At 45.1% G+C, this 27,597-nt stretch overlaps 1 protein-coding gene across 4 annotated transcripts in view; it reads left to right on the forward strand.

Annotated features, from left to right (window-relative positions):
* HEMK1 (HemK methyltransferase family member 1) overlaps positions 1–26,660 on the forward strand; it is a 54,155-nt gene extending 27,495 nt beyond the window's left edge. The window contains exons 5-11 of one of the 4 annotated variants that reach the window (XR_006354227.1): positions 4,292–4,450; positions 5,803–5,867; positions 11,051–11,100; positions 12,844–12,952; positions 13,304–13,399; positions 13,494–13,610; positions 15,041–15,135. Coding sequence is in view for 2 of the 4 variants with exons in the window: in XM_043979372.1 (XP_043835307.1) it covers positions 4,292–4,450; positions 5,803–5,867; positions 11,051–11,100; positions 12,844–12,952; positions 13,304–13,399; positions 15,041–15,154; positions 26,056–26,125 (663 nt within the window). In the remaining 2 variants the exon portion in view is untranslated. Of the gene's footprint in view, positions 1–4,291; positions 4,451–5,802; positions 5,868–11,050; positions 11,101–12,843; positions 12,953–13,303; positions 13,400–13,493; positions 13,611–15,040; positions 15,155–15,707; positions 16,431–26,055 lie in introns of those variants that run through there. The other 3 variants (XR_006354226.1, XM_043979372.1, XM_043979373.1) reach the window with 3 other exon arrangements.
* Positions 26,661–27,597: the final 937 nt, after the last annotated feature.

Genomic DNA, 27,597 nt, shown 5'->3' on the forward strand with positions numbered 1-27,597 from the left:
CAAAAGGCAGCCTAGAGGAGATACTATTGGACTTGGGCTTTAAAGAATTGGTGGGAAGAGGGAAGGGAGAACTGGCAAAGAGGTTGACTAAAGACATGGAGATGGGAAAGTACAGGGTGAATGTAGGTGACACAGTAGTCCAGTTGGTCTGAAATATTGAGTTCCTAGAGGGAAGTCATGTCAGAGGAGGCCAGTAAGTGAGGGTGTCAGATTTGGGAGGGTCTTGAATACCAAGCAGAAAAATCTGAATTCCACTCAATAGACTTTAATAGGAAGTCATTGAAAGTCTTTGAATAATGGAGTGGTAGGATGAAAGCTAAGGCAGATTATTGTGGTGCTGGTGGCCAGGAAGACAGTTTGGAATTGGGACAGAACCATGATGGGAAGGCTAAACATTCATAGACATTCACATGTACCTAGAGTGATTCCTTCCCTACTTGTGCCCTGTAGGGATGATTGGAATAATAATGATAATGATTATGATAATAGTTAGCATTTACATCATGCTTTAAGGTTTGCAAAGGGATGTACCTGTTGTTTCATGTGATCCTTTCAACAACCCAGTGAAATGGGTGCTGTGAATATCCCCATTCTACAAAAGAGGAAACTGAGGTTGTCAGGGTCTGATATTTGAGATGAGATTTGAACTCAAGTCTTCCTGGCCCCGAGCTTGTACTTACTCTGCCACCTTGAATTCTGTTAAGTATTCATAACCGAGCTGGTACATCAGAAAGAGAACACCCTGGGCTACAAGCCTCAGTTTCCTTATCTGTAAAAATGGGGTGACATAATTTCTGCCCTGCCCTCTTCCTGCTGGGCTGTTTCGAGGATCAAAGGAGAGCGTGGTCAGGACAGAGCTTGGAAACAGGAAAGCCCAGGCCATGCAGGCTGAGGGATCACACACTCTGCCATCTCTATCTTGGACCCTTGTTATAGTTCACATACTCCTTAACAGCTCCACTTCTAAGCTACCTGGCTTCCAAACACAGTCAGTGCCCCTGACCTGGTAAACATTTGTTGAATGAGGTTTTCATTGTCATCTGTGATCTATTCCCCCCTTCCCCCTTGACCTCCTCACCTGTGGCCTCTCTGCATTTCTGAGGCTGCAAGATTGAAATCCAGGCTGGGTCAGGGAGGAGGCGGCTGGGGGAGGAGGGGTGGGGAGCTTTGTATACATGACCACAGTGGGTACCAAGGGCTTCCCCGGAAGTGTCAATTCTCAGAAATGAGTGGGCCCAGACCACAATGCTGGCTCACCAAATCCCCACTACTCCCCCGAGCCTTCTCTGCTGAGCATGCACCCCAGCCCCTGCCCTTCCCCCCAACCCCCAGCAGCCTCAAGAATGGAGACGGAACAATAGATGCTGCTCTCTGCACACCTTCCCCCTTTTTTTTCCCCCTGCCCCCTAGTCTTAGTGATAGTCCCACAGATTCTAGAGTCTTTACAGGGCATATAGCTTAATTCCCTCAATTCAAGTAAGAGGGTTGGGGTCCCAGATTGGGGAAGAGTCTTAATCAAAGTCATCCAGTTGATAAGTAGCAAACCCGGGATTTGATTTGAACCTAGATCTTCTGTCTATAAATACAGTATATTTTTCCCATCACATCTCCCATCTCTCCAAGTTAGCCAACAAAAGCAACAATATACTACATTCTTTTGGGGCTGTGGTGGGGGTTAGTGATGCAGGGGTTGGGGAAGAAGGCGATTGGGGTTAAATGACTTGCCCAGGGTCACATAGCTAGTAAGTGTCTGAGGCCAGATTTGAACTCAGGTCCTCCTGACTCCAGAGCTGGTGCTCTGTCTACTACACCACCTAACTTCCCTTCTGTTCTTAAGTATAATAGAAATTCCTTTGCTAAGTAACTTGGTGAGGACTTGCCCTTGGAGAACATTAAACACCGAGTCAGAAGGCTTAGGGTTCAAACTTTGGCTCTGCCAGTTATGAGTTTTGTAACATTAAACAGATTCCTTTCCTCTCCATGGACCTCACATCCCTATCTATGACAAAGGATCTCTGAGGTCTCCTTCATTTCTGACATTCTCTCTTCCAAGATCCTTCCCAGCTCCAAAGTCTTATGATCCCCTAAGATAGTAAGACTCTAGTGCTGGTAGGTAGCAAAGTACCTTCAGGGGTTTGGGAGACAATAGGGAGAGAAGTTATGATGTAGAGGGAGGGTTTGTTTAGTTCCCATTCATCAATATGTGGCAATGTAAGCCTTTCCAGTTACTCTCCTGTGGCAGAAGACTAGGCTTTCTAGTAACCTGGCTTTGCCTGCCATCCCTAGTAGACTCTGGGGGTATACATGTAGCCAACCATGGGCCTCCACAGGAAGTGTGGTTTAAAAGATTCTGTCCCTGGTTGACACAGAGGAGTGACCCCAGTGGCCCAGAAGAAAGTAATTTGGCAGCTGCAGGTGAGTACAGGGTGCTGGGCAGGGTGCCACTACCCACAGGGCCCCAGGGTTGCCTTTACTCCAACTCTATCACTTACTCAGGGCATCCTGGTTTTGCCCAGCAGACTGGTACCTCATCACCCCCTGGTGTTACTACTGTGTCTTTTTTCTCTCTCATCATCTGGGGAATTTCACAGGTGAAGATGAGCAGGTGAGGGGCAGGGTGGGCACTGGGGTGTCTATGAGAGCAGAATGCTGGTAGAGAGGGAAGAGGCCCTGGGTTCAAGTCCTGGCTCCTACATTTGCAAGTTGTTTGATCTTAAGCAAGTCACTGTTTTTCAACCTCTGTTTCCTCACCTGGAAAATGGGGTCAGTAATCCTTATACATACCTCCCCCAGAATTCTGGGGAAAGTGCTTTCTAAACTGTAGAGTACCACAGAAATATGAGCTCTTATGACACAGCCAGGAAGCCTGGTAGAATAGAGAAAATGCTGCACTTGGCATCAGGAGTCGTGGATTTGAATCTGGGTCTTAGAAGCTGTATTGTATAATCGTAGACACTGGCTTCTTTGAGCCCCAGTTTCTTCATCTATAAAATGGGAATAATAACAGGAAGCACTAGGGATACAAGGTCAAAAGTCCCTGCCCTCAAGGGGTTTGCATTCCATTCGGAGAGGCGGTATGTATATATTACATACAAGACAGGAAATTTCTCCTGGCATTTGAGCTGAGATGGACGAGCAGCAAGAAGACTCCTTTGGCCAGCATGGAGAATAGAAAAAGGCTGACAAGGCAAGTGAGGGCTTCAGGCAGCTAATAGAAGAGACCCTCTTTTATCTGGGGAGTCACTGAAGCAGGGGGTGACGTGTTCAGATCTGTGCTTGGCAGCTTTGTGGGAAGTAGATGGAAGGGGAAGAGACAGGAGACAGGGATACCAATTAGCAAGGTCTAGCCTCCAGGGCACAGAAGAGGGGAGTAGGTCCTAAAGTCTGGAGAGGCAACAGGAGCAGAAAGAGAAAAGGGGTCAGATATAAGTTGTGGAGATAGAAATAGTGAGATCCAGTCACTGATAGGACATTTCATGGAAGTGAGAGTGAGGAGTCGAGAAGGATGTCAAGGTGGCAAACCTGTTGTCACATGGTGAAGCATGGCTAGACAATCGTGAATCTGAAAAAGATCTGGTGGTTTTAATGGACCGCAAGCTCAATATGAACCATGTATGATATAACTGCCAAGAAAGTTTGATTGTGGTATGTGATTGTGATGGAATACTACTGTGCTATAATAAATGATGGACTCAATGATTTTAGAAAAACATGGAAAGATTTGCAGGAAATAATGAAGAGCAAAATGGGCAGAACCAAGAGGATGTTAACAATAATATTGTCCCAATTTTGAGTGAATAAATAATTTTGACTATTATAAATACTCCAAAATACAAAGGACATATGGAGGAAGATGCCATCAACATCCAGAGAAAGAACTGATAAACAGAAGTATGTATAGAATGGTTTTACATATATACATAATGGTAGCCATCTCTAGGGTGGGTGAGGTAGAAAAAAAGAAATTTACATGATAACTTCATTATATATTTAAGAGGAATAGCAAGTTGTACATAATAGATTTGTAATTTCATAATACAATCATTTTTTATTATACCATGTTATGGAAATATTTGTTTTATTCCACAAACTAAAAATTAAATAAAGAAAAAATTAAAAAGAAAAAGAAAACTAATGTAACTTTAGTTTGCATCAAGAGGCACAGCATCTGAGTCCATTCTATACTGCTCCATGCAGACCCCTTCTAGAGGGGGGATTAACCAGCATCCCATTCCCCTTGCCCACTGTCTTTCTTTTAGGAGCTAATTTCCCTTTCCTGTTCTCCTTGCAGGAACTGGTCAACTTAGTACTTCATGAGGAATCTCAGAGGTGGCAAGAACCCAGAGGAAAGGGGACTCTAGGTCACCAGCCCCGCTCCTACCCACTCATCTTGGATGTGTGCTGTGGCTCCGGGGCTATCGCCCTCAGCCTCCTGAGCAGACTGACCCAGGTGAGTCCTCCAGACCCAAAGAGTCACCTGGCCCAGCAAATTTTCCTGGTTTGTCTTTTTTGTTGTTCGGGGCAATGAGGGTTAAGTGACTTGCCCAAGGTCACACTGCTAGTAAGTGTCAGGTGTCTGAGGTTGGCTTTGAACTCAGGTCCTTCTGAATCCAGGGCAGGTGCTCTATCCACTGCGCCACCTAGCTGCCCCCACCTAGTTTGTCTTTAGCTGCTGGAGGAGACAGGGCTGGGGCATGCTGAGGTTTTCTATAACGAGATGTCACTGTTTCTCATCTGGTCACTCCCTTCTTTGTTATGACCCTTCTCTCATAAGCCTCAAGATCTCAAGGTTTCAATCTGTAAAATAGGGAAAAATCAGCTTCTTCATCCAGGAAAGTTAGCCACACTGATGAAGGACTCCTCACTGGCGTGTGTTTCCAGAGTGTGTGTGTGTGTGTGTGTGTAGTATAGTGTAGTGTATGTATATATGAATTTGCATTTGTGTATGCACACACATACATGTATAAGTTGTATTCCTACATGCATACACATATGCACAAATATGTTATATATTTGTATGTAATGACATCTATAAATACTTGCTCTTTCCTTTGCTTATGTCACTTAACTTCATGATGAGTCATTTTCCACCACCACCCCACCCTTGTCCCAATAAATCCTTCTTTAGCTACTGATAAGTAGCGCCAAATCAACACATAACAAATCAATACATTGGTTGGGTCTAAAAGCGTATGCCTCATTCTTCACCTGTAGTCCATTGCCTATCTGCTCAGCTATGGGGAGTCCTGCTTCAGCATCAGTCCTTTGAAGCTATTATTCCTTACTTTGTTGATCTCTAGCTAATACTTGAAAAACTAATAGAATCTCAGAGTTGCCAAAGACTCTAGAAATCATCCAGTCCAACCCCTCCCCAAGGCCAAATTTCTTTTGTTTTTTGTTTTTTGTTTTTACTTTTTGGGGTTTTTTTGGTTTTTTTTGGTGAGGCAATTGGGGTTAAGTGACTTGCCCAGGGTCACACAGCTAGTAAGTGTCAAGTGTCTGAGGCCAGATTTGAACTCAGGTCCTCCTGACTCCAGGGCCAGTGCTCTATCCACTGTGCCACCTAGCTGCCCCCGAATTTCTTTTATACCATCCCTGATGGCGGTCATCCAGAGTTGGGGAACTCACTATCAGAGCAGTCCATTTACTTCAGGGACTGGCAGCTTTTGTAAGCAATGTACTCATTGGGTCATTGAGCCAGAATCTGCCTCTCTGTAATTTCTTCCTCGGCACTCCCACCTCTGCCTTCTAAGACTGGGCTGAAGGAGCCTAATCCCCTTATTTCTGTCCTTCTGTTGCCAGAGCCGTGTGGTTGCAGTGGACAAAGGAGAAGAGGCCGTACGGCTCACCAGAGAGAATGCTCAGAGGTGCTGGGGATGGGATGTGTGACCTGGGCACCAAGGGCAGCGGGTGGGAGCCACCACAGCCAAGGCCTTTTGGGCCCTGTAGCATGGTGAAGACATCTGGATTTGTGATTCTCTGGGCACTTCCACCTCCCCATGAGAATGGGGCAGGAGTCCCTGAGAGGCCCCACTCTGTGCTCTGTGGGCACTTCCTCTCTAGCATCCCTGGCCGGGCCCATCTGGATGCCTGGGATGATTCTTTGCTACACTCTTTATCACATCCTCCTTGGTAGTGACAATCCTTTCTACTGTGAATAAGCCCTAGAAAACACACAAGGGGAAGAAGGAAAAGAGGAAGTGGATAGTGGAACTGGGACTCAGGGTGCCAATAGTGGGAGGGAAAGTGGGGGGGCAGAGAGGTAGATATTGGGTATGATTATCTCTAAGACCAGAGAGCCAAGCAAGCTGAGGGGCCGGAAACATCAGGGGGTTCCAGGTCTCACTCCAGGGCTTAGAAAATAGTAGAGTTTATCAATTAATAATAATAATTTTTTTTAAATCCTAGCCCTGGGCCCAAGAGAAGGGTCCCTGAGATTGGTTCCAAGGAAGAATTTTAGGCAAGCCTAGGGCCGAGGGCTAGATCCTAAACAGACCTGTTGCCAGAAGTGACAGGAATTAAAGAATCAATGGTATATACTTTGGAGCATCATTGATTTAGAGCCAGATGGTTATCTAGTTCAACTTTCTCATCTTATAGGAAAGGAAACTGAGGCCCAGAGAGCTTAAGTAATTTGCTAAAGGTCACACAGCTAGTGACAAAAACAGTATTTTCACCACCCAGGTCCTCAGATGACACATCCTCAGATATAGCCTCCTTTTTGCTTTACCGTGCTGCTTTGCCTCAGCTGTTGCTCATTAGGGAGCTATGGCCTACTTAGTGCATAAGGGCAGTCAGCTTTTATTCTTATTGTAGTGGCAAGACAGCATAGTGGACAGAGTGCTGGGCTCAGAGTCAGGAATACCTGGATTCAAATCTCACCTCCACTATTTAGTGCATCAGCTGGTCAAATTAATTTCCCTGAGCTACAGGCAACCACCTAAGACTTATCAACTAAAACTTATCTTAATTGAGGGGCTGCAATCTTTGCCAGAGATCTTTGTCTACTTAGAAGTTCCCCCATCCTAATGAAATCACAGATGCCTTTGTATAATTGTACGTTACTGTTCTCATGGTCGTGAAAACTGTCTGCTAAGCTTGGTAATAACTGGACCTTCAGTCCTTCATTCTGACTTGTATCTAGGTTGGAGCACCCTGTCTTAGGAAAGACACAGCCATCTACAAGTGTGAATAAGTTATTCACTCAGATACTCAGGAAATGAACAAAAGTAAAGACATCTTCCACATTTGTATAGGGCTCTGGATAATAATCTTGAGTGCTATGTTATAAGCCAAACACTCATTTCTTAGAGAAATTTGACCAATACAAAATAGTCAACCATTGTAAGGTGACCACAAACTTCTTGGGTCAGCAGATTTTTGCTCTGCTTGCCAGGCAGAAAGAATGGCAGTCAGGGGCAACACTGACTTAGAGGATAGACTTTGCAAAACAGGAAGGAAGTTGCCCCAAGATTATAAGCATTACCATGTCACAAAGCAGGTAAAAGTGAGAGGAGGAGAACAAGGCTGCAAAGAACTTGCCATGTGACCCATTGAAGCCAGATCATCCCAATGGCATTGTGGATGTAACTGAATAGAAGTCAACAAACAGATATAAAACAGAACAGGTTGGTTGTAGCAGAAAGGGAACTGGTTTTGAAGTCAGGAGATCCAGATTTGGCTGAGAATTAGCCGGATTATCTTGGTCAGATTATTTCTCCTCTTTGTCTCAGATTCCTTATCTGTTAAATGAAAGTGGACAAAACGGTCTCTAAAGTTCTGTCTTGAGCTAAATCCTACCATCTTCCAAATCAAGGATTCTTAACTTTGGGTCCTTGAACTTTAAGAAATATATGAGTTTTGATAATTTGTAAATCATTTATTTATTTATTTATTTTGTAGGGCAATGAGGGTTAAGTGACTTGCCCAGGGTCACATAGCTAGTAAGTGTCAAGTGTCTGAGGCTGGATTTGAACTTAGGTCCTCCTGAATCCAGGGCCAGTGCTTTATCCACTGCACCACCTAGCTGCCCCCAGAAATAATTGATTTTTTTGTAATACTATGAATTTATTTTATGCGCTTAATAATATCTCTCTGAGAAGAGGTTCACTCTTTCACCAGACTGCCAAACAAGTCCATGACAAATGAAAAAAATTAAGAATTTATACTATAAATGAAATCTGCAGGTGTTTCCTTCACCATCTATTCTCTCCCATGACAAGACTGAAGCCCCTGCATTTGGGAATTACCACCTTGGGACCCAGTGATACCAGAAGGGAAAAGTGGTGATGGAACTTAACAGGAAGTCTGGAATACTGGATCTGAGCAAATCCATGCATTGAAAAAGGTTTCTGATTTTTAAGACTTTCTGGGCATGATTTTAAAGATATATCAAAATGGAGAATAAGCCAAAAGAATGGAAAAGACCACAGAGGGTGATCCCAGGGGCAACTGAGAGGGGATAAAACTCAACCATCACAAAACCAGGCTACTTCTCTTTATGAGACTTGCATTGAATGTGTCTTTCATAAAAAGAGGAGATGGGACTAGGAGAAACTCTATGGCAGACAACCATCTGCAGTCACACTTCTGAGAATGAGAACCCATAGTGCCTACTGTTTATAGATCACACAAATCATTTGACTGTGCAAAAAGCAAACTTAAAAGCTCCCAAAGTTTCCCACTTGCATAAATTAAGCTCATGAAAAATTCCATAGGAAAATGGCTAAAAAATTGAGGAACATGAATGTGACAGAATATTACTATACTCTAAGAAATGACAAATATGAATATGGAAAAGCATGGAAAGACATACATGAACTGATGCAAAGTGAGGTAAGCAGAGCCAAGAAAACAATATACACAATTACTACAACATAAAGGAAACAAAGCAAACAAACAAAAAACCCCAAACCAAAAGTGAATGTTGTAACTTTGCAAAGAACAAGCATAGTTCCAAAAAAGAGATATGAGAAGATATCCTCACCCTAACCCTCTGACAAAGAGGGAAGTACACTACTGTGGTACATTACATGTATCTTCAGACTTTTTTGATCTGTTGATCAGTTATGCTGATTTTTCCCTTTCTGTGTGTGTGTCTTTCTGTCTGTCCCATATTATTTTGTTATATGGGATGGTTCTCTGAGAGAGGAAGGAGGAAAGATAACGTTGGGAAATCATGGCAATGTAAAACAACAAAAGTCATCAAACATTTAAATATTTGCTTAGACTTGTTTGTTTGACACTATTCTAGACCTAATTTGTTCATTTTTTTGCTGTTTCATGACACATTCATCAAAGTTATTGGCCAGTATTTGGGGGAATGTTCTGTATGGAGTCCAAAATGAAGGTGGGTTTCCTACTGATGGAGAGGTTCTTTTTGCTATTTACAGAAACAAATGCATAAAGACCCAGAGCACTTTGGTTTCCTCAGGGAGATCTACAGCCTCTAAGTAGAGATTGACCCAACCATCCACACAGAAGAAACCAAGTGGATGAAGAATTAACCTTGCCAAGATTATGACATGCAACTGAATGGACCGCCCATTGGATTAGTCCACCAACGAATATATTTGGGAAAGCGCTGTAAATGGGCAATAATCCAGACCCAAAAGCAAATTGGAGAAAGAAAGCAAGCCGAGTTGCAAGTGGAAAATTTTGCATACCTTTAGTATTCCAGTATTCCATGCTCCTCCTTGCCACTGAAATCCATCTTTTTAAGGGACCTACATCCTCTCAGTGATACTGTATGGTTTTGAATCATGATGAAACATTGTGATTCTAGAATTAAAAGTGTAGATGACCCAAGTTTCAGCTCAAAGTTAGAAGAAGAAAACTTCCCAACAAACAGCTATCATGAAGTGGAATGGTCTGCCCCATAAAGGAGTGAATTCCCCACCTCCTTGTAAAACTTCAAGGAAACTCTGGGTTCTCACCTGGCATATATGTTATAGAGGGGGTTCCTGTTCAGGTATGAGGTGGAAGAAATGACCTGAGATTCTGTGGTTTGGATCTCTTTGTTGAACTGCTACTTCCAATGATATCCTGGCTCAACCTAAACCCCTTCCATTTTTTTTGCTAATGTGGGACCCTTGACTCTACCCAAACATTAAGCTTCCCTTCTCTTTATTCTCTAGATTTTGGATGATTTCTGGCTGTTTTGGCCAGTGACTGAGTGCTGACAAGTCGTCCCTAGCTCTGGGCCACTGGTACTAAGGGCAAGACCCTACCTCTGTCTACTGACACCCAGGGTGTTTTCCCTTCCACTTGGAGGGCATGTGTCTCTTGACTGGATAGGATAGGATAGCTATGCACAGGAGGCAGTCTGATATCGTGGGGAGATCTCTGGATTCTATTCCTGTTGCTGCTACTGGTTCACTGTGTGACCTTGGGCCTCAATTTCTCCTTCTGTAAAATGAAGAAATTGGACTCTATGGTCTTTAAGGTCCCTTCCAGCTCTGACATTTTATGATTCTCATCTGTATTATAGGATTCGGGCACAGTTTTAGGTTACTCTTTGTGCCTTGATGGACTTGAGGCATGGGAGGTACATTCTTCTTCTCTCCTCTCTGGTACATCCTGCAACTTTGGAGCTGGAATAAGCTGGCCTTTAGGTCAACGTGGCCATCCAGGTCACATGGCATACAAGTCCCGGAAGCTGTAGTCATTGGTCTATAGTACTGTATATGTCCAGGTGACACAGTGGATAAAATATCAGACATCGAGGAAGGTGGACCTAGTGTCAAATTCTGCTTCAGACACTAGACAAAAGCACTAAACCCCTCAGCCTCAGTTTCCTCATCTGTAAAATTAGGGAAATAATACCTACCTTTGCTGGATCATTGTGAAGATCAAGTAAAGTGCTTTGCCAACCTTAAAACCCCAGATAAATGCTATTTTTACTTCTATATGGACACGTCACGTACCTACCTAACATAAATACATATATGTATGTTGGGGATGTCTCTGTTCTCTGCCCTCTGTCAGTCCATGAGCACAGGCAATGGGGAACACACACCTTACCCAGTTATTTTCCTCTTCCTCCCCACAGGCTCCACTTAGAAAATAGGATCCAGATTGTCCACCATGATGTCACTGCTGGTATGTTTCTCTGGACTTCTTCTCCCTCTTCTCTTCCTCACTTTGTCCCCAACAATCTGGCAGATACAGTCAAGTCTTGGTTCTACCCATTAGGTCCTCTCCCCAATTGATGGTTAAGCATAATATCTTGCTTTCAGATTCTTAATTACATGGATGCCTCCTCTTACTCAGCTCATTTACAGTCACACACCCTCAAAGCTCAGCTTAGGTGAAGCCTTCTCTGGTCCTTCACTGCTCCCCAGTTACTAGCACTCTCTCCAGCCTCAAATGACCTGGTCTCACCCTTCTCTGTGTATATTTTATGGGCTTCCAGGAGATCGTAAGCTCCTTGAGGGCAAGTGCCATGTTATTTTTGTCCATGTGTCTCCCAGCACCCAACACAGTGCTTTACACAGAGTAGGACCTTAATGCACATTTGTTAGAACAAGACTTTTGTTTACCCTGGCCAAAACAAGTGTTTTCTCTCTCCCTTCCACCATATTGACACCTTGTAGCCAGCTCAGCTTTCTTTTGGTGCCTTTGCTTTCACTAGAGGAGTCATGTATAAAAGCAAGGAAGGAGAGCAGAGTTGGGTTGAAGCTGAAAGAGGGAAATGCAATAGCTGTGGGATGTCTCCCCAGCTGGACCATCATACTATGGTTTTATTACTTAGTGTAAAATGCCATAAATGTTAGATGCAAATTTATTTGAATGTAAGTGCCAAAATTCCTACTTTATATGTAGTTTTTGGATTATCTACAATGTTGTCCTTTTCCTTGTTGGCAGAAAGAATCAAGAGGTGACTCTAGCTCTTTAGGACATTTGAAAAATGACGCTGCTCTTTGTATAGTTCCTGGGGGATGGGCAATCTGGGAGAACAGTGTTTGTGGGTTGATAAATCTTGGTTACTTATTTGCAAGGCTGACTTATGATGTTCCACACAGCAGGGACTCAAACCGTGGCTCTGCATCCAACTACTTGTGTGACTGGGCATGTCACTCAGCCTCTCTGGGGCTCAGCCTCCTCAGGGCTGAACTAAATGATGTCCAAGATCCCTTCAAGTCCTCAATCCTTTGATTCTGCGATCCTCTGCTCCATGCTTTGCCATGTAGGCATCCTGTAAGATGGAGCCTGGCCCTCCTAAAAAGACAAGCATGCTCAAGGGACAGGCATGGTTTCCAATGGGGAGGGGGAGATAGGAGGGAGTTGATGATCCAGGATGGAGCTGTTGCCTTCTAAATTCATAGGAGGGGAGGCCATAATAGAAAGACTAGAATAGAATAAGATGAGATTTCCATAATAGAAAGAGCCCTGCACTTGGAGTCAGGAAGACCTGTGTGTGTGAAACCTGCCTGAGACACTTAGTAGCCGTGTGACCCTGGCCAAGTCACCCTCTCTTAGCCTCAGTTTCCTTACCTATAAAATGGGGATAATTGCATCCAATAGTTTTGTTGTGAGGATCAAGTGAGATTAGACATGGAAAGTTCTTTGTAGACACGAAGGCGCTATATCAGTGTCAGCTGCCATAGGACTGTGGATTTAGAGAAGGGGATTCTTTGGTAATTTGTCTAGCTATTTACAATTCCATTGAGAAAGATGGAGGAAGTGAGCAGCTGAGCAGGGATATGGATATCAGTCTTCTGATTCCAAGTCCACTGCTCTTTCTGTTCTGCCTTGCCTGTCCATCTGTGGCTCCCTGTCCTGGGGGGTCAGGGGCTGGGGGCTGTCCAGCTTGGGACAGAGGAGTTCACTCTCTTGCTACAGGAGTGAACAGGGAACAGCTACTTGTATGGGGGCCGGTAGACTTTTTGGTCAGCAACCCCCCATACATCTTCCATCGGGACATGGAACAGCTGGCCCCAGAGATCCTCAGGTACTTGTACCTTCCCATCCTTGGAGAAAGGGGCCTGTGTAACAGGAGACAGAGAGGGAGGGAGGGAGAAGCACCCAGGGACAGCAGGACTAATTTTCTGGGGTTGCCAGGGGGATGTTGTCTGATGGGCCTGAGGGATCTTTGAAGAGGCAGATTCTTTGGCTTACTTGGGGGTGCCTCTTCTGAGTCTGCCACCTCAATCCTTTTAGCCCTGGGGTACACGACTATTTTGACATCTGTTTAAGCGTATTAGAGTCCTTAAGCCTGACTCAGGGTGTCTCTGGGAGTGGCCTGGCCCTGACCTTTCAAGCCCAGGCCACAGGAAGCGCCTTCTCCTTGTTCTTGCTCCAGCTATGAAGACACAGACAGTTTGGATGGAGGAGAGGACGGCATGAGGGTGATAACAGAGATCCTGTCACAGGCGCCCGTGCTTCTCAAAGACTCGGGGTATGAGGAAAAGGAAGATCGGGGTGGGAGGTGGAGCAGGATGGAAGTTTTCTAGGGTAAGGCCCCTACTGTTCCCTCATCTCTTACCTCATAGGTGATCTCCCCATTGTAGGGATGTTACCCAAACCTAAGGCTGATCAGAGCCACCTGTGATGATGACTCTTCTCCAATGCTCACAGATGTTCTCTGCCACCTTTAAGCATGACCTAAGGTATCAAAACACAGAGTGGAAACAGTCTGAGCTGGTAGTCAGAAGACCTGAGCTCTGCCACTGACTTCCCTATATGACCTTGGTTAATATACTTCCTCTAGGGAACATAGAATTTTAAAGATGGGGGGAAATCATAAGCATTTCCTTGGGCCTCAGTTTTCCAATCTGTAAAATGAGGGAGTTGGATGAAATAAACTATAAGACTTTCAAAGAAAATTTTATTTACTTATTTTTAGCTTTCATTTGGGGGGGCAGGGCAATGAGGGCTAAGTGACTTGCCCAAAGTTACACAGCTCATAAGTGTCAAGTGTCTGAGGCCAGATTTGAACTCAGGTCCTTCTGAATCCAGGGCCCCCAGTTTCCATATTTTAAAAAAACTTTTAAATAAACATTTTAATCTAAAATTTGGAGTCCCAAATTCTCTCCCTCCCTCCTGTCCTTCCCACCACTCATTTAGAAGGCAACAATGCGATATCAATTATACATGCAAAATCATACAAGATACTTCCATGTTTAGCCATGTTGCAAAGAGAAAAGCAAGAAAAATAAAGTGGGGGGAAAAAGTATGCTTCAATCTGTGCTCGAAATTTATCAGTTCTCTCCCCGGAGGTGGATAGCATTTTTCATCATGAGTCCTTTGAAATTTTCTTGGATCATTGTATTGATCAGAGTAGTGTATTCTTTTACTGATTTTTCAAGAGACATTGTAATGATGACAGCTCACATTTATTTAACATTAATTAAACTCTAGAGTTTACCAAACATGCTTATGTACATGATTTCATTTGATTCTAATAACCCTCTGAGGAAGGAGATGCAAATATTATCCCCATTTCAACAGGAGAGAAAACTCCTGTTCATATGTCCTTCACATTGTCATTCCAGGATTTGGACCAAATTGGTCTCACTGGGCATCGTGAGCTTCCCCCTTCAAAGAAAACTTCCTTTAACAAAAAATATAGGGGCAGCTAGGTGGCACAGTGAATAAAGCACTGGCCCTGGATTCAGGAGGACCTGAGTTCAAATCCGGCCTCAGACACTTGACACTTACTAGCTGTGTGACCCTGGGCAAGTCACTTAACCCCCATTGCCCCCCCCCCCCCCGCAAAAAGACAGCGAGACCCTCACCAACATCAGCGTGAGCAAAGCTGGAGTGTTCCCAGCCAGTAAAAAGCTAATTGGTGTTTCTGAGATTTCCTTAGCACTTCAGGGTTTACAAAGAATGTCCCTGTCCTGGGAAGGGATGCAAGTATTGATATTCTCATTTTACAGAGGGTAAAACCTGACAGCCAGGCCCAGAGTCACGTAGGAAGTAAGGGGATGATCTAGAACTTGAATTCAGTTCTTCTTGACTCAGGACCCAGTGCCTCTGCCAATATATCCCACTGCCTTTCAACCAGACCTCTTGTTGTTTCTTTCCCTCTCCATAGAAGCATATTCCTAGAAGTTGACCCTCGGCATCCAGAGCTAGTTGGGAAGTGGTTACAAAGCTGCCCTGACCTGGGTCTCTCAATCTCAGCTACACATGTCGACTTCTGTGGCAAGTAAGGCTTTTCATCCACATGGCCCCATTTCTATCCATCTCTTCTCTCTGGCCATTCCTATCCAGGCCCTATGGTCCTCATACTCCTGTCCTTCTTACCAGTGGACCTTTCACTCTAAGTGATGTCTCCAGCCATGGGGGTGGGCTGCACCGGGTTATTCCCACTCCTGGGTGGTCAGTGTTGAGGCTCAAGGCAGACATCCTTGAATCCACCCATGGGCATGATCAAAGCTCAGTCCTGGAGCCAGGGTCAGAGGTCATTCTCTGACCAAGGGAGAATTTTTCTCCATTCAAAGCCAACCGAACCCTCTGAGGAACAACTCCCCAGCTGCGCGGCCCCTGTTTACTTAGATTTTTCTTGGCAAGTCAGGGCTAATTTGAGCTTTGATGTTCTTGGTCCCTGTATTTCCCCTTTGTTTGGGCAGTCCACTTCTCCAAAGAGGCTACTTCCTGGGAGCCCCGATGTCCGTGGGTTGAGGCAGAGACCTTTCAGGGATATCTTGCTTTTCCTGATGACTCCCAGTACCTGCCTTATTTCTTCCCATATCTTTTAGGCCCCGGTTCCTCCATATTCGCAAGTCAAGAGGTTCCGGTAGTTAGCAGCACCCAGAACATACCAAATCTCCAGTTCATGGGAGCCTCCAGCAGCTCCATCTTTCTAGCGCACTGATAACACAGCACAAGGCAAGATTGTCCTCCCAGGATTGGGGGCCTAGACTCCAGGAACATGGGGCGAGATTGGGGGTCAGGGAGATCCATCCCGCCTCTTACTACCAAGATTCTGGGGGTCAGGATAGACTGTGGAGGAGGGTCTGGGATGGGTGTCTGGTCACTGGTGATTGGGGGTGGGGGAGGTATTCTCCTGCATGGAGTATTCCTTATAGACCTAAAAGAAGACTTACTACCTCCTCTCCCTACCCGCCTATGCCATCTCACCACAACTACCCCATACCAGTCAATATGTAGAAAAACAATTGTCCTGATCAGAAACAAATAGGGATAGACAAAAGTGACTTCCATTGGTCTATTTTGTCCACCGGTGGATTTGGAGCCAAAGGATCCAGATTCAAGTCTGTGACCAACTTTGCCACTACCACCAGTGGGATGGATGAGCCTCAGTTTCCTCTCCCATTGAAATGAGGATAATAATATTTGCATTCCCTTCACGGGGTTGTTAGAATCAAATGAGATCATGTACATAGATCTCATTTTTTGTAAAAAAATGTTTTGTAAACTCAAAGAGTTTAATGTTAAATAAATGTGAGCTGTCGTTATTACAATGCCTCTTGAAAAGTCAATATTTTCCTTTGATGTCTGTTGAGGGAATGGGGTGGCAGGATCAATCAATTAACAAGCATTTGCCAAGCCCATACTTTGTGCTAAGAACTGGTGACTAATAGGCCAAGCCTCCCAAAAGTTTCTGTTCTCACTTGAACCTTGTATTTATTTAACTAAAAGGGTAGGCTGGGCCAAGTGGCAGACTGCCTTTACTCTCTCGTTTCCGCCAAGGCCAGTTGTTGGCTTTTATGATACTATTAGCCTAGCCTTACCTGATTTTTACCCATCAGCCACTGGTTAGTACTGGAGATTTGGGTCAAATTAGAAACTAGAGGTGAATCTGATCCTGTAGGCCATTAGCCATCAAAGCCCTTGTATAACTTGCCAGAGAAGAGTATAATCCTGAAGATTCTGCCTTTCCCCCCTCTCTAAAGGGGCAGGCGTTTTATACTTTGGGCAAAGCTGGCACAGAGACTGGGTTGGCAGTTTTTCTCTTCATTCGAGACGGTGGTTAAAATTCTTTAAAGTTATATAAAGTCCTCAGAAGGACCTGAATTCAAATCCAGCCTCAGACACTTAGTAGCTAGCTGTGTGACCCTCCATGCGTTGGGGAGTGGGGGGAGAGGACACTAAAATTAAAGCAGTAGTTCTGACTCTGATGTCTGTGGTCAGTACAATTGTCATCAGTGGATAGAATATTGAGCCTGGGGTCAGGAAGACCTGAGTTCAAATCCAGCTTCAGACACTTACTACCTTTGAGACCCTAGGCAACTCACTGAGCCCTGTTTGCTTCAGTTTCCTCATCTATTAAATGAGCTGGAGAGGGAAATGACAAACCTCTTTAGTATCTTTGCCAAGAAAACCCCAAAAGGGGTTATGAAAAGTTGACTTTGAAACAACAAAAAACAACCACCCTTTTGGGTATGTTATTTAACCTCTCAGTGTTCTAGGCCAGGGCTACTTAAACTTTTTCCACTCGTGACTCCTGTTCACTGAGAAATTTTTACACAACCCTGGGTATATAGGTATATAAAATAGGTATGCAAATCAAACATTTACTGCCACATTTTTTGCCATCCCCAAATTCAGTTACAAGACCCCGTATAGGGTCTCAACTCACAGTTTGAGAAGTTTTGTTCTAGGCTACACTGAGACTTAAGTTGTGGACATTTGTAGTATTAAAGGGAGTTCCCTTCATGGATAAAATGGTAGATAACATTAATAGTAAGCATTTATAAGGTATTTTAAGGTTTGTAAAGTACTTTATAAATATTATCTCATTTTTGATCTACAAAAAAGGTCCGCTAGGTGGTGCAGTGGATAGAGCACCAGCCCTGGAGTCAGGAGTACCTGAGTTCAAATCTGGCCTCAGACACTTAACACTTACTGGCTCTGTGACCCTGGGCAAGTCACTTAACCCCAATTGCCTCACTAAAAAAAAAAAAAAAAAAAAAGGTCCTCTTGAAAAATATTATTTAAAATAATAATTTTTAAAAATTTGATAAAGCATTTCCTCATTCTCAATTGAGCAACAGTCCTTGGAGAGGGAGGGGGTAGTGATTAATTAATATCCCTATTTTACAAGAGAAGAGACTAAGGCCAGGAGAGGGGAAATGACTTGTTCAAGGTCACATGGACAGTCAGTGGCACAGGCTGTTCCAGAGCCTGGGGGCTCCTGATCATAGGGAAGCCCGTGCTCTTACCCTTGTAGCAGATTCTCTCAGTAGCTCAGGTTATCTATGCTCCCACTTTAGCCTGGTTCCAAAGGCACCTTTGTTGGTGGGGCACTTTTGAGAGCTTACCACTCAGAAGACACTGCTGATGAGCATTGACCTTGGTGAGCTCAGGGCATTCCGAGGCAACAATTGAGGTTGGCCTTCGAAGGGCCATGGGGCAGGAGGGAGGCAGTTCTTTTCCTCCATCTGTGGAAATGTTTTTTTCACACAGTGAAAAAAAAAATTGACCCTTCATAATTTAACTCAGCAAACAAATTTCATTCAGGAGCACACTGTGCCCAAGGCCTAGTGCTGGCACTAGCAACAAAGATGAAATAAGAAGTCCCAGATTTCAAGATTACAATCTACCACTAAAGGACATCTGTACAAATGAGAGGTCTGTCCCGCAGCTATACGGACTGGGAGGAGACCTTGCTTTCAGCAGTTAGGTGAATAGATGGGTGAATAGAGCCCTGGACCTGAAGTCAGGAAGACCCGAATTCAAATCCTGCCTTAGACACTAACTAGCTGTGTAACCCTGGGCAAGTCACTTTACCTCTGTCTTCCTCAGTTTCCTCATCTGTGAAATGGAGACTAATTATAATACCTACCTCACAGGGGAGATTCAAATGAGACAATATTTGTAAAGTGCTTTGCAAACCTTAAAACACTATGTTAAGAACTAGTTTTTATTAATATTACTATTTCATCTGCCGGATTGTGGAGGAAATAGCATCCAACTTGATTCTGGAAGTATGGAAGGGATTTCAACAGAGGGATGTGGAGAGAGGAGGGGGCAAGGTGGGTCATTATTAGAATATAAGCTTCTTAAGTACAGTGATTGTATTATTAGCATGGTGCTTGACACAATGGTTTTCATTCATTTATTCATTCAATCATTCGTTTATTCTTTGGTTCATTCATTCATTCATTCATTTCTTCATTTGTTTATTCATTCAGTCATTGGATCCTTTATTTATTCATTCATTCATTCATGGAAGACACTGTGAGGAAGGCACAAAGATAGGAAAAAACTGATTGACATGGAGGAGTGTACATAGGTTGATGACATGAAGGGAAGAGTTATGGACATGTAGCAGAAATACTCAGACAGGGCCATAAGCCTTGGAGAGGCCACCTAAGGGAGCTAGCACATCTCTGCCCTGCATAGTTTTGAACTTGGCCATGGTTCAGAAATAGGCCGGGAGCAGATGGGCAGGGGGACACAAAATGGGATGAATGTATGCCCCCCCCCCCCAGCCAGAGATGCTAGGATAATCTCTCTGGCGAGCGTTGGGTTTCCCATATGCCATGCTGAAATCTATCTGCGCGTGACCAAGGCTCCAGGCCAGCAGGCTCCCTCAGAGCACTTCCATTTCCTCCTTCACATTTGGGTGGGTTGTCACTTTGGGCTATAAAAAGCTCTCTGTTCATTCTGGGAAGACCAAGGCCTGGGGCAAAGGGGGAAAGGCACGGTAAGTCTGGCAGGCCCCGACACCTTCCAAGGACATCTCATTCCCCCGTAGTGTCAGTCTCACTTGTCCGCCCGGGACACTGTCCATACAGTCTCCCAACCTTCTCATTTGATAGTCAGAGGCCTGGAGAGTTGGAAGGAAGTTGTAGAGGGAGGATTTGAACTTGCATCTTAAAACGAGTTATTCCCCCCTCCCCCTTCTCCCTACTATATAGTTAAATCTATGACTATTCACTTTGGTATTTGTTCCCCAATCTTGGGAAACCTTTGTGACACTGACACTGACACTGCCAAGACACCAGCAGAGGGTGCTGCAACCTCATCCTTGGACTTGGATGGCTGCCATGGGCTGCTTGGGATTCTGAAGGCAGCTCCAAAGACTGGCCACAATGTGGACCAGGGATCTCTAACAAAGCCCCCAATTCTGGGCTGGGGAAGGGCCCCTGCTGCTGGGGGCTGGTCACCCAGGAGCCCAGGACCAAATGCATGCTGTTCTGTCCTTCCCCAGTAAAGGTGGAGATCAGAGGTACCGAGAAGTACAACTACTTTGTGATCCTCTCACTAGCCTGCTATGGTCAGGAGCTGAGGGTGTCCTTCAGCTTGGGGCCTGTCTGATGAAACCCTAAGGTGGTGTAACTTACATTCTTTTTTTTTTTTTTGGAGGCAATTGGGGTTAAGTGACTTGCCCAGGGTCACACAGCTAGTAAGTGTCAAGTGTCTGAGGCCGGATTTGAACTCAGGTACTCCTGACTCCAAGGCCGGTGCTCTATCCACTGTGCCACCTAGCTGCCCCATAACTTACATTCAAATACTAAAGAGAAGCGTGTGTCAGGTTGTATACCCCCTCATCCCCAACACTTCCCCATCCCCAACAGAACTATTTTTTAACTTATTGCTGTTCAGTTGTGTCCAATTCTTCGTGGCCCCATTCGTGTTTTCTTGGCAAATATACTGGAGTGGTTTGGCATTTCCTTCTCATTTTACAGATGAGGAAACTGAGTCAAACAGGATTAAGTGACTTGCCTAGGGTCACATGGTCCAGGTCCAGTGCCCTATCCTATATCTAGCTGTTCTATTTTTTTTTTTCAGCCTCATCTTACCCCAAACAGGCGATCCCTGTGGCTTAATTCCCTCTTCCCTGAGCATAGGGAGCACAATAAAAAATGGATGTGAAATGACTTCATAGATTCTAAAATACTATACAAATGTGTAAATGAAAGAGACTGTTAGAGCCATGGGTTCCGGGGCTGCTCCAAGGACTGGGAGTTCTGTGGGTGGTTGGGTAGTGGGGGGATGGGCAGGACGGGGTTGGGGGGTGGGGGGAGGAGAATGAGAGCTTTGAGGCCCCTGCTTCCTGGTCTGTATGCACCGAGGATGGTCTGCTACCCCCACCCCCACCCCCACCGGTCACCCCCATCCCGTCGAAGCTCATATTTTTAGCTCAGCAGCCCAGTTTAACCTCAAACCATTTAAGCAGTCATATTATAAGGTCAGGAAGAGCCAGGGCAGAACTGACTTTGGGGCAGGGAAGATCTCATGTCTGGTCTTGTGATAGGCAGAGACAGCCCTAGGCCAGGGAGGGGTTCCTAACCTTGGGATGCTTTGGGGGGGAAAAGGGGTAGAGGCAGAAGGGAGACAGAGCTGTTGGATATGGGGGCCAAGGCCAACTTTAGGGAGGATCTGACCCTGGGGTACTTTTATGGTGTCATCTAGAAATCATGGGTTGGTACTTGGGACAGTGGGACAGAGTCAGGAGAACAGAACCACCTGTGAGAACTTGGGTAAGTCACTTCCATCTGAGTCTTGGTTTCCTCAAAATAATACCCTTTATACTGTCTGCTTCACAAGGTTGTTGTGAGGAAAAATATGGGCCATTATAACCCATTTCCTCATTTACCAGATGTGAATAATTATGCTTGTGCCTCTCTCTCTCTCTCTCTCTCTCTCTCTCTCTCTCTCTCTCTCTCTCTCTCACTCTGTCTCTCTATCTCTCTCTGTCTCTGTTTGTCTGTCTCTGTGTCTCTGTCTCTTTGTCTCTCTGTCACTCCCCTCTCCTCTCCCCCTTCTCTCTTCCCCCACCCTCTCCCTTTCTCCGTCTCCCTCTTCCTCCCTCCCTCCCTCTCTTTCTCTCTCTCTTCTTTCTTCTCTTTCTCTCCTCTCTCTTTTCCTTCCTTGCTTCCTCCCTCTCTCCTTCCCTTCCTTGTTCCCTTTCTCCTTCCTTCCTTCCTGACTGGGTCTCTCGATCATAACTCGACAAAGACAGCGATACCTCACTGGCACAATCCCACTGCTTGCAAGCTTTGACCTGCTGTTTCTGACCTGGGCCAGTTTCCCCTCCCGTTTGTCCCTTTAAGGGAGGGAGTTAGATGGACATATATTCATAAAAATGAATTTCCATTCATCTTTGATTATTTTTTTTTGGCGGGGCAATGGGGGTTAAGTAACTTGCCCAGGGTCACACAGCTAGTAAGTGTCAAGTGTCTGAGGCTGGATTTGAACTCAGGTCCTCCTGAATCCAGGGCCGGTGCTTTATCCACTGCGCCCCTTTCCATTCATCTTTTTTTTTTTTTTTTTTTTTAGTGAGGCAATTGGGGTTAAGTGACTTGCCCAGGGTCACACAGCCAGTAAGTGTTAAGTGTCTGAGGCCGGATTTGAACTCAGGTACTCCTGAATCCAGGGCTGGTGCTTTATCCACTGAGCCACCTAGCTGCCCCTCCATTCATCTTTAACTGAGGTAGCCTGCTCAGGCTACAAAGGTGTGGAAGTCGAGTCTGGGTAACCAGCCTCCCCTTACACAGCCACCACATCTTATAACCAGAGGACATTTCCATCCCCCCTTTTGGGCAGAGGCCCACCGAATGACTTCAGATTCCAGCTATGGCTCTGTCCACTTGCCACCCACCCCTTCACAACTATAGGGGTGATTTAGACAGCGGTACCTGTACAAACACTGCCGTCATGTCACATAGGCACTCAGGAGCGGGGGAAGAGGCACTGAACTCTTCACCCTACAATAGTAGGCAGAGAAGGATGACACCCTTTCTTGGAGTGTGGCTCCAGGAACACGAATTGATAAGAAAGCAATCAATGGTCAGCCTGTGGGGATGCTGGTAAAACAGTACTGTGATATCAAACACCAGGGCAGGAAGGCTCTCTAGCCCCATTCAAGCCTAAGGCATCCCCTAAATAAGCCCCTCCCCCAGTGGGGGTCACAGAAGACAGGCCAGGAAAGGAAGGGGTGTTCATGAACTCTGGGGAGTCACAATCTTCCAGCATCTTTTGGTACCCTCTCTGCAGGTTATTATAGGTAGGGCCAAATGGAAACTGTTGGTGTTGTCTGAACCAACATCTCATGTAGTGAACACCAAACAATAGACTGTGGGGAGAGTGGAAAGATATTCCTTCTCTAATGATGAAAGATGAAGGAAGCTGGAATATTTCATTATACCAACTCCCACTGCAACAAACCTGTGTGTCCCATGAGGAAGATGGATGGTATCTTGTAGCTTACATATCACAACCGTTTCTGACCACCTCTCCTCCAACAGTATTGTAGGCGAAGTAGCCCAGGCCCAGGGTGAGTGGTATGAGCTAACTGACATCACTAATACTTTTTTTTTCCTCTGCCTGTGGTTGAGATTAGTCACTTCTGTCTAGAAGGGAGTCTAGTATATATTAAATGTCATTCCCCAGGGGTACTTGAACTCTTCCCTCATTCTGCAACATCTTGGTGGACCAAAAAAACAAAAAACAAAAGAACAAAACCCAAAAAACCAAACAAACTGAAAGAGGCTTCCTCCCCTTGAGGGAATGACAATTGTTAACATTGATAACATAATGTTGACTGGGCTGAATGAGGTCACAGTAACTTGGAAGAACTAAATCTAATCTGCCTGGGTCCCTTCGATGTTAGTACTCTTCACAAACTAGTCGCAACCATGCCCGAGATTGAGGTCCTGAAACCCTGCCTCCTCTAACCCAATGGGCCCCCACCTACAAGGACGCAACTCCTGAGAAACATCGTTTTGCCTGATTTAGCAATGACTATATCTGCTATGAGAAGCATACACAGCTGTATTTTGGCAGCCATTAATCCAGTAATGGGGGATACCCTAGGGAATGGGGAAACTGGCAAGTCCTCCCAGTGGCATGAATTTCAGGCCACACAGCTGGTGCGGAATCACCTGTGCCCGGAGGTCCTTGCCTCCCTCAGAGGATTTTATACACCAGGGGACGTAGCATAGGTTTCCCTCATTTGGCAATCTACCTTTCCTTTTTTAATTTTAATTTTAAGTTTGTTTGTTTTGTTTTATTTTGGTTTTTGCTGCCTTTCCTTTTGAGATAGTTTGGACAATATCTTTCCAGAAAGGGCTTGGGAAGCCCAAGGGGTGGTATTGTTAAGAGGTGACCCACTTTCTAGCAGCATACACAGAGAGGTGAAACTGTCATTCCCTTGCCACAGTGAATGTGTATTTACTTGGAAGAAAGGAAGTCCTTTCAGGGATGGGGCAGAGAAGAGCTCCATGTACTCTAAATCCTGCATGGTAGCCCTGGGAGTGGCTAAGTGGAGAGAACAGGACCGGACAATCAAAGACTCCTCTTTGGGGTCAGTATCCATGGACCCATTAGAATATTAGCTCCTTGAGGACAGGGACCATATGTTTGCCTTTCTTTGTCTCCCTACTGCTTTGCACGGCACCTAACACATGGTATGTGCTTGATGGCTGACTGACAATATAGGTGGAGGAACAAAACAATCCCATGTGAGATGGTCAAACAACAGCAAAGTGTTTGTCTGGGTGGCCCAGATTCCGAGTTTGGGGTCAATCTCATCAATAGTGTAGCCAGGGAATGCTTCCCCCAAGAGGTGGCAATTAAGTTGGGTCTTGAAGGAATGGTAAGACTGGAGAGGAGGTGGGGAGGGCTTTTCAGGCATGGAAAGGACCTGAATCTGGGTCCAAGGGCAAGAAGGAGTCTGTTCTATGTGAGAACAATGAAGAACCTGGTTGACAGAAGCAAAGGTGACTTTGGAGGAGGAGTGTGGAAGATGACCCAGGAAGATAGGTTGAGACAAGATGGTGGAAGTCCTTGAATATCAAGCTAAGAAGTTTGGCTTTTATTTCTTTTTGTTTGTTTGTTTGTTTTTGGTGAGGCAATTAGGGTTAAGTGACTTGCCCAGGGTCACACAACTAGTAAGTGTTAAGTAGTGTCTGAGGCCAGATTTGAACTCAGGTCCTCCTGAATCCAAGGCTGGTGTGCTCTATCCACTGTACCACCTAGCTGCCCCTTGGCTTTTATTTCTATGGGCACTGGGGAGCCACTGTATGTTCCTGAGTGCCACTGTGGCCCGTTAGATGTAGTTTTTAGCAAAGTAGTGTGTGCACAATGGAAAGGGACATAGGATTTGGAGTCAGAGGACCTGAACTCAAATTCCATCTCTTTCAGTTAATCACTACATGGACCTCAGGCAAGTCACTTCTCTCTAGACCTCAGTTTCCCCACATGTGAAATCAAGGGATTGAATTAGAGGACATCTGAGGTTCTTTCCAGCTCTCAAACCCATGGTCCCCTAAGACTTGCCTTGTCACAGCACAGTGATGGATCATAGAATTTAGCGCTGAAAGGGTCCTTAGAAATTGTATTCCAGAGGAGGAAACTGAGGCCCAGAGAGGACCAAGATTTACACCAAAGTTCTCTTTCTCCTATATCACCATAGGGGTAGAAACTGGAGGCAGGTATGAAGCAACAAGGAAGGAGGTAAAGCCAAGAGGGTGGAGGTGGAGAAGGGAAGCAAGTACAACAATGGCGTCCAGGTGGGAGACAGGTTTGGCCCAGCTGCTCTCCATATATCATGGGAAGGGCCATTGCCTGGGACAGGAATTCTTTTCCCAATGAACATTAGCTGCCCAAGTCAGTGCTAGAGCTGAGGCTTGTTTGGATGTACATACCTATTGGACTCTGTTGAGACCCAGACTAATTCCCTTCAGACTTGGGGTAATTTGTGATGACTCACAATGAGAAGGTACAAACCTTAGCAAGCACTGGTCCCCTTCCAAGCATGTCACAATCCAGGGAAGGTAGATCTCATGGAAAATGAGAGTTTGGGAGACACTGAGAGGTCACGCAGTCCAACCTCCCTCCCCAGGGAACAACCTCCCTTCCCTTCTACAACACCCCAGAACATGAGGTGGTTATACAACCTCTTCCTGAAGAACACATCTAGTGACAGAGAATTCGCCACCAAACAAGGCAACACATTTTGCTTTGAGATAGTTCTGGTTCTTAAGATGGGGAGGAATTGGGGATAGAGCAGTAATAGGAGGGACTGGCCAATGAGGGCCTAGTCCTTAGGACATATGCAGCACCCAGGTGGAGGCTTAGTCAGCCTGTTTCTGGAAATGACTGATGGAGGAGTCCTTTTTCTTTCTCTTTCAGAGCAGGTGCAGGTATCCTCTGTTTCCTGTTGGTTTACTACAAGGTGACAAAAGCCTCTTTGAATGGATGAATTCTCTCTCTCTTCCCTGGTGATAAGTGAGCCAAGATATACTCTATGCCTCCAAGGGCAGAAGGAATATCAGGTCCTCCCTCCCATGTGTTCTCCATGAGAAGGAATGGTACTGTCATTCCATTTGTTTCTTTGTGTTTATTTTTTTTTGTTAAATTAGTGAGTATTAGAGATGGAATCAACTTATTAACTTGTGAGCTTCAAAAGAGCAGGAAAGTCATCCAAGGTCCACTCAGCAAGAAGACCAACAATAGCCAAGTAGGGTAAGGAATGACCTCATTTACGCAGCCTGGCAGTGAATTAACCCAGGAACCAAAACACCACAGGAACCACTCATCCATCAGTTATGCCACATGAAGAAGTGAACTTGGTGGTGGAATATTTTATAACAACCAAGTTAAATTTGAGTTCCCTCCTTCCAGGGACCTAGTGGGTGTCCAGAGGAGAGAACTTACCTGCCAGTGTAGGGGGCTTGGGGGGGTTATACCTTAGTTCTTTCTATACCTTATCAATAAATATCTCTTTGTTAAAGTTACTTATTAAGTGGCTAATTGAAATTGGCGAAATGGTGACTGGCTGATTGACACAGCAGGAAGGGATCACAACAGATGCGGGCTTGTGAGCCACCATATTGGAATCTCTAAGATTCTCTTCATCTCCAGAACCTTAAATGGAGCATTAACAGGCATTCTAGAAACCTAACCTGCTATTGCTGGGGAGATCCCAGAATGTGCATGGCAATTAAAGTCTTTTATGATATTGATCTGAAATATGTCTCCCTGTAATTTTTTTTTCGCTGGGCAATTGGGGTTAAGTGACTTGCCCAGGGTCACACAGCTAGTAAGTGTTAAATGTCTAAGGCCAGATTTGAACCCAGGTCCTCCTGAATCCAGGGCCAGTGCTCTATCCACTATGCCACCTAGCTGCCCTGTCTCCCTGTAATTTCCACCCATGGTTCCTAGTTCTACTTTCTAGGGCTAATCAAGCAAATATAATTCCTTCTCTAAATAGAAACACTCGAAGTATTTGAGGCCAAAGATCATTTTCTCTTCTCTAGAATGACTACCCTATGAGGGGTGGGCCTCACTTGAGCCGGTAGCCTCTTAGTTCAGGTGTCATTTGGGAACAAAATGAAACACTCATGGGTTGTCTCACAGTTAATGAAAGGAGGTTAATTCAGCCATAACCTAGAAAGGATAGTCGAGAAAGAGATATTAGTGCTTAGTTTGTGTGGACATGATCATCTTCATCTCCTCATGAAAAAGCCTTTGGTCAGCCGGGTGTGGTGACTGCCATCTTCAAGACCTGGGGACAGTTTTGTCCCCTTTCAGGGAAAAACTAGCTTAACTTGCATGGGAGAAGGGCTTAGGGTGTTGCTTCTGCCACCACGCCCCTTGGTGGTACTGTTCTTATGATTATCTAGAAGACCTTCCACTCCACTTAAATAGTGTTAAGCTTGTTACTGGACAGTC

Source organism: Dromiciops gliroides, chromosome 1 (genome assembly GCF_019393635.1).
Source record: "Dromiciops gliroides isolate mDroGli1 chromosome 1, mDroGli1.pri, whole genome shotgun sequence".
NCBI lineage: Eukaryota > Metazoa > Chordata > Mammalia > Microbiotheria > Microbiotheriidae > Dromiciops > Dromiciops gliroides.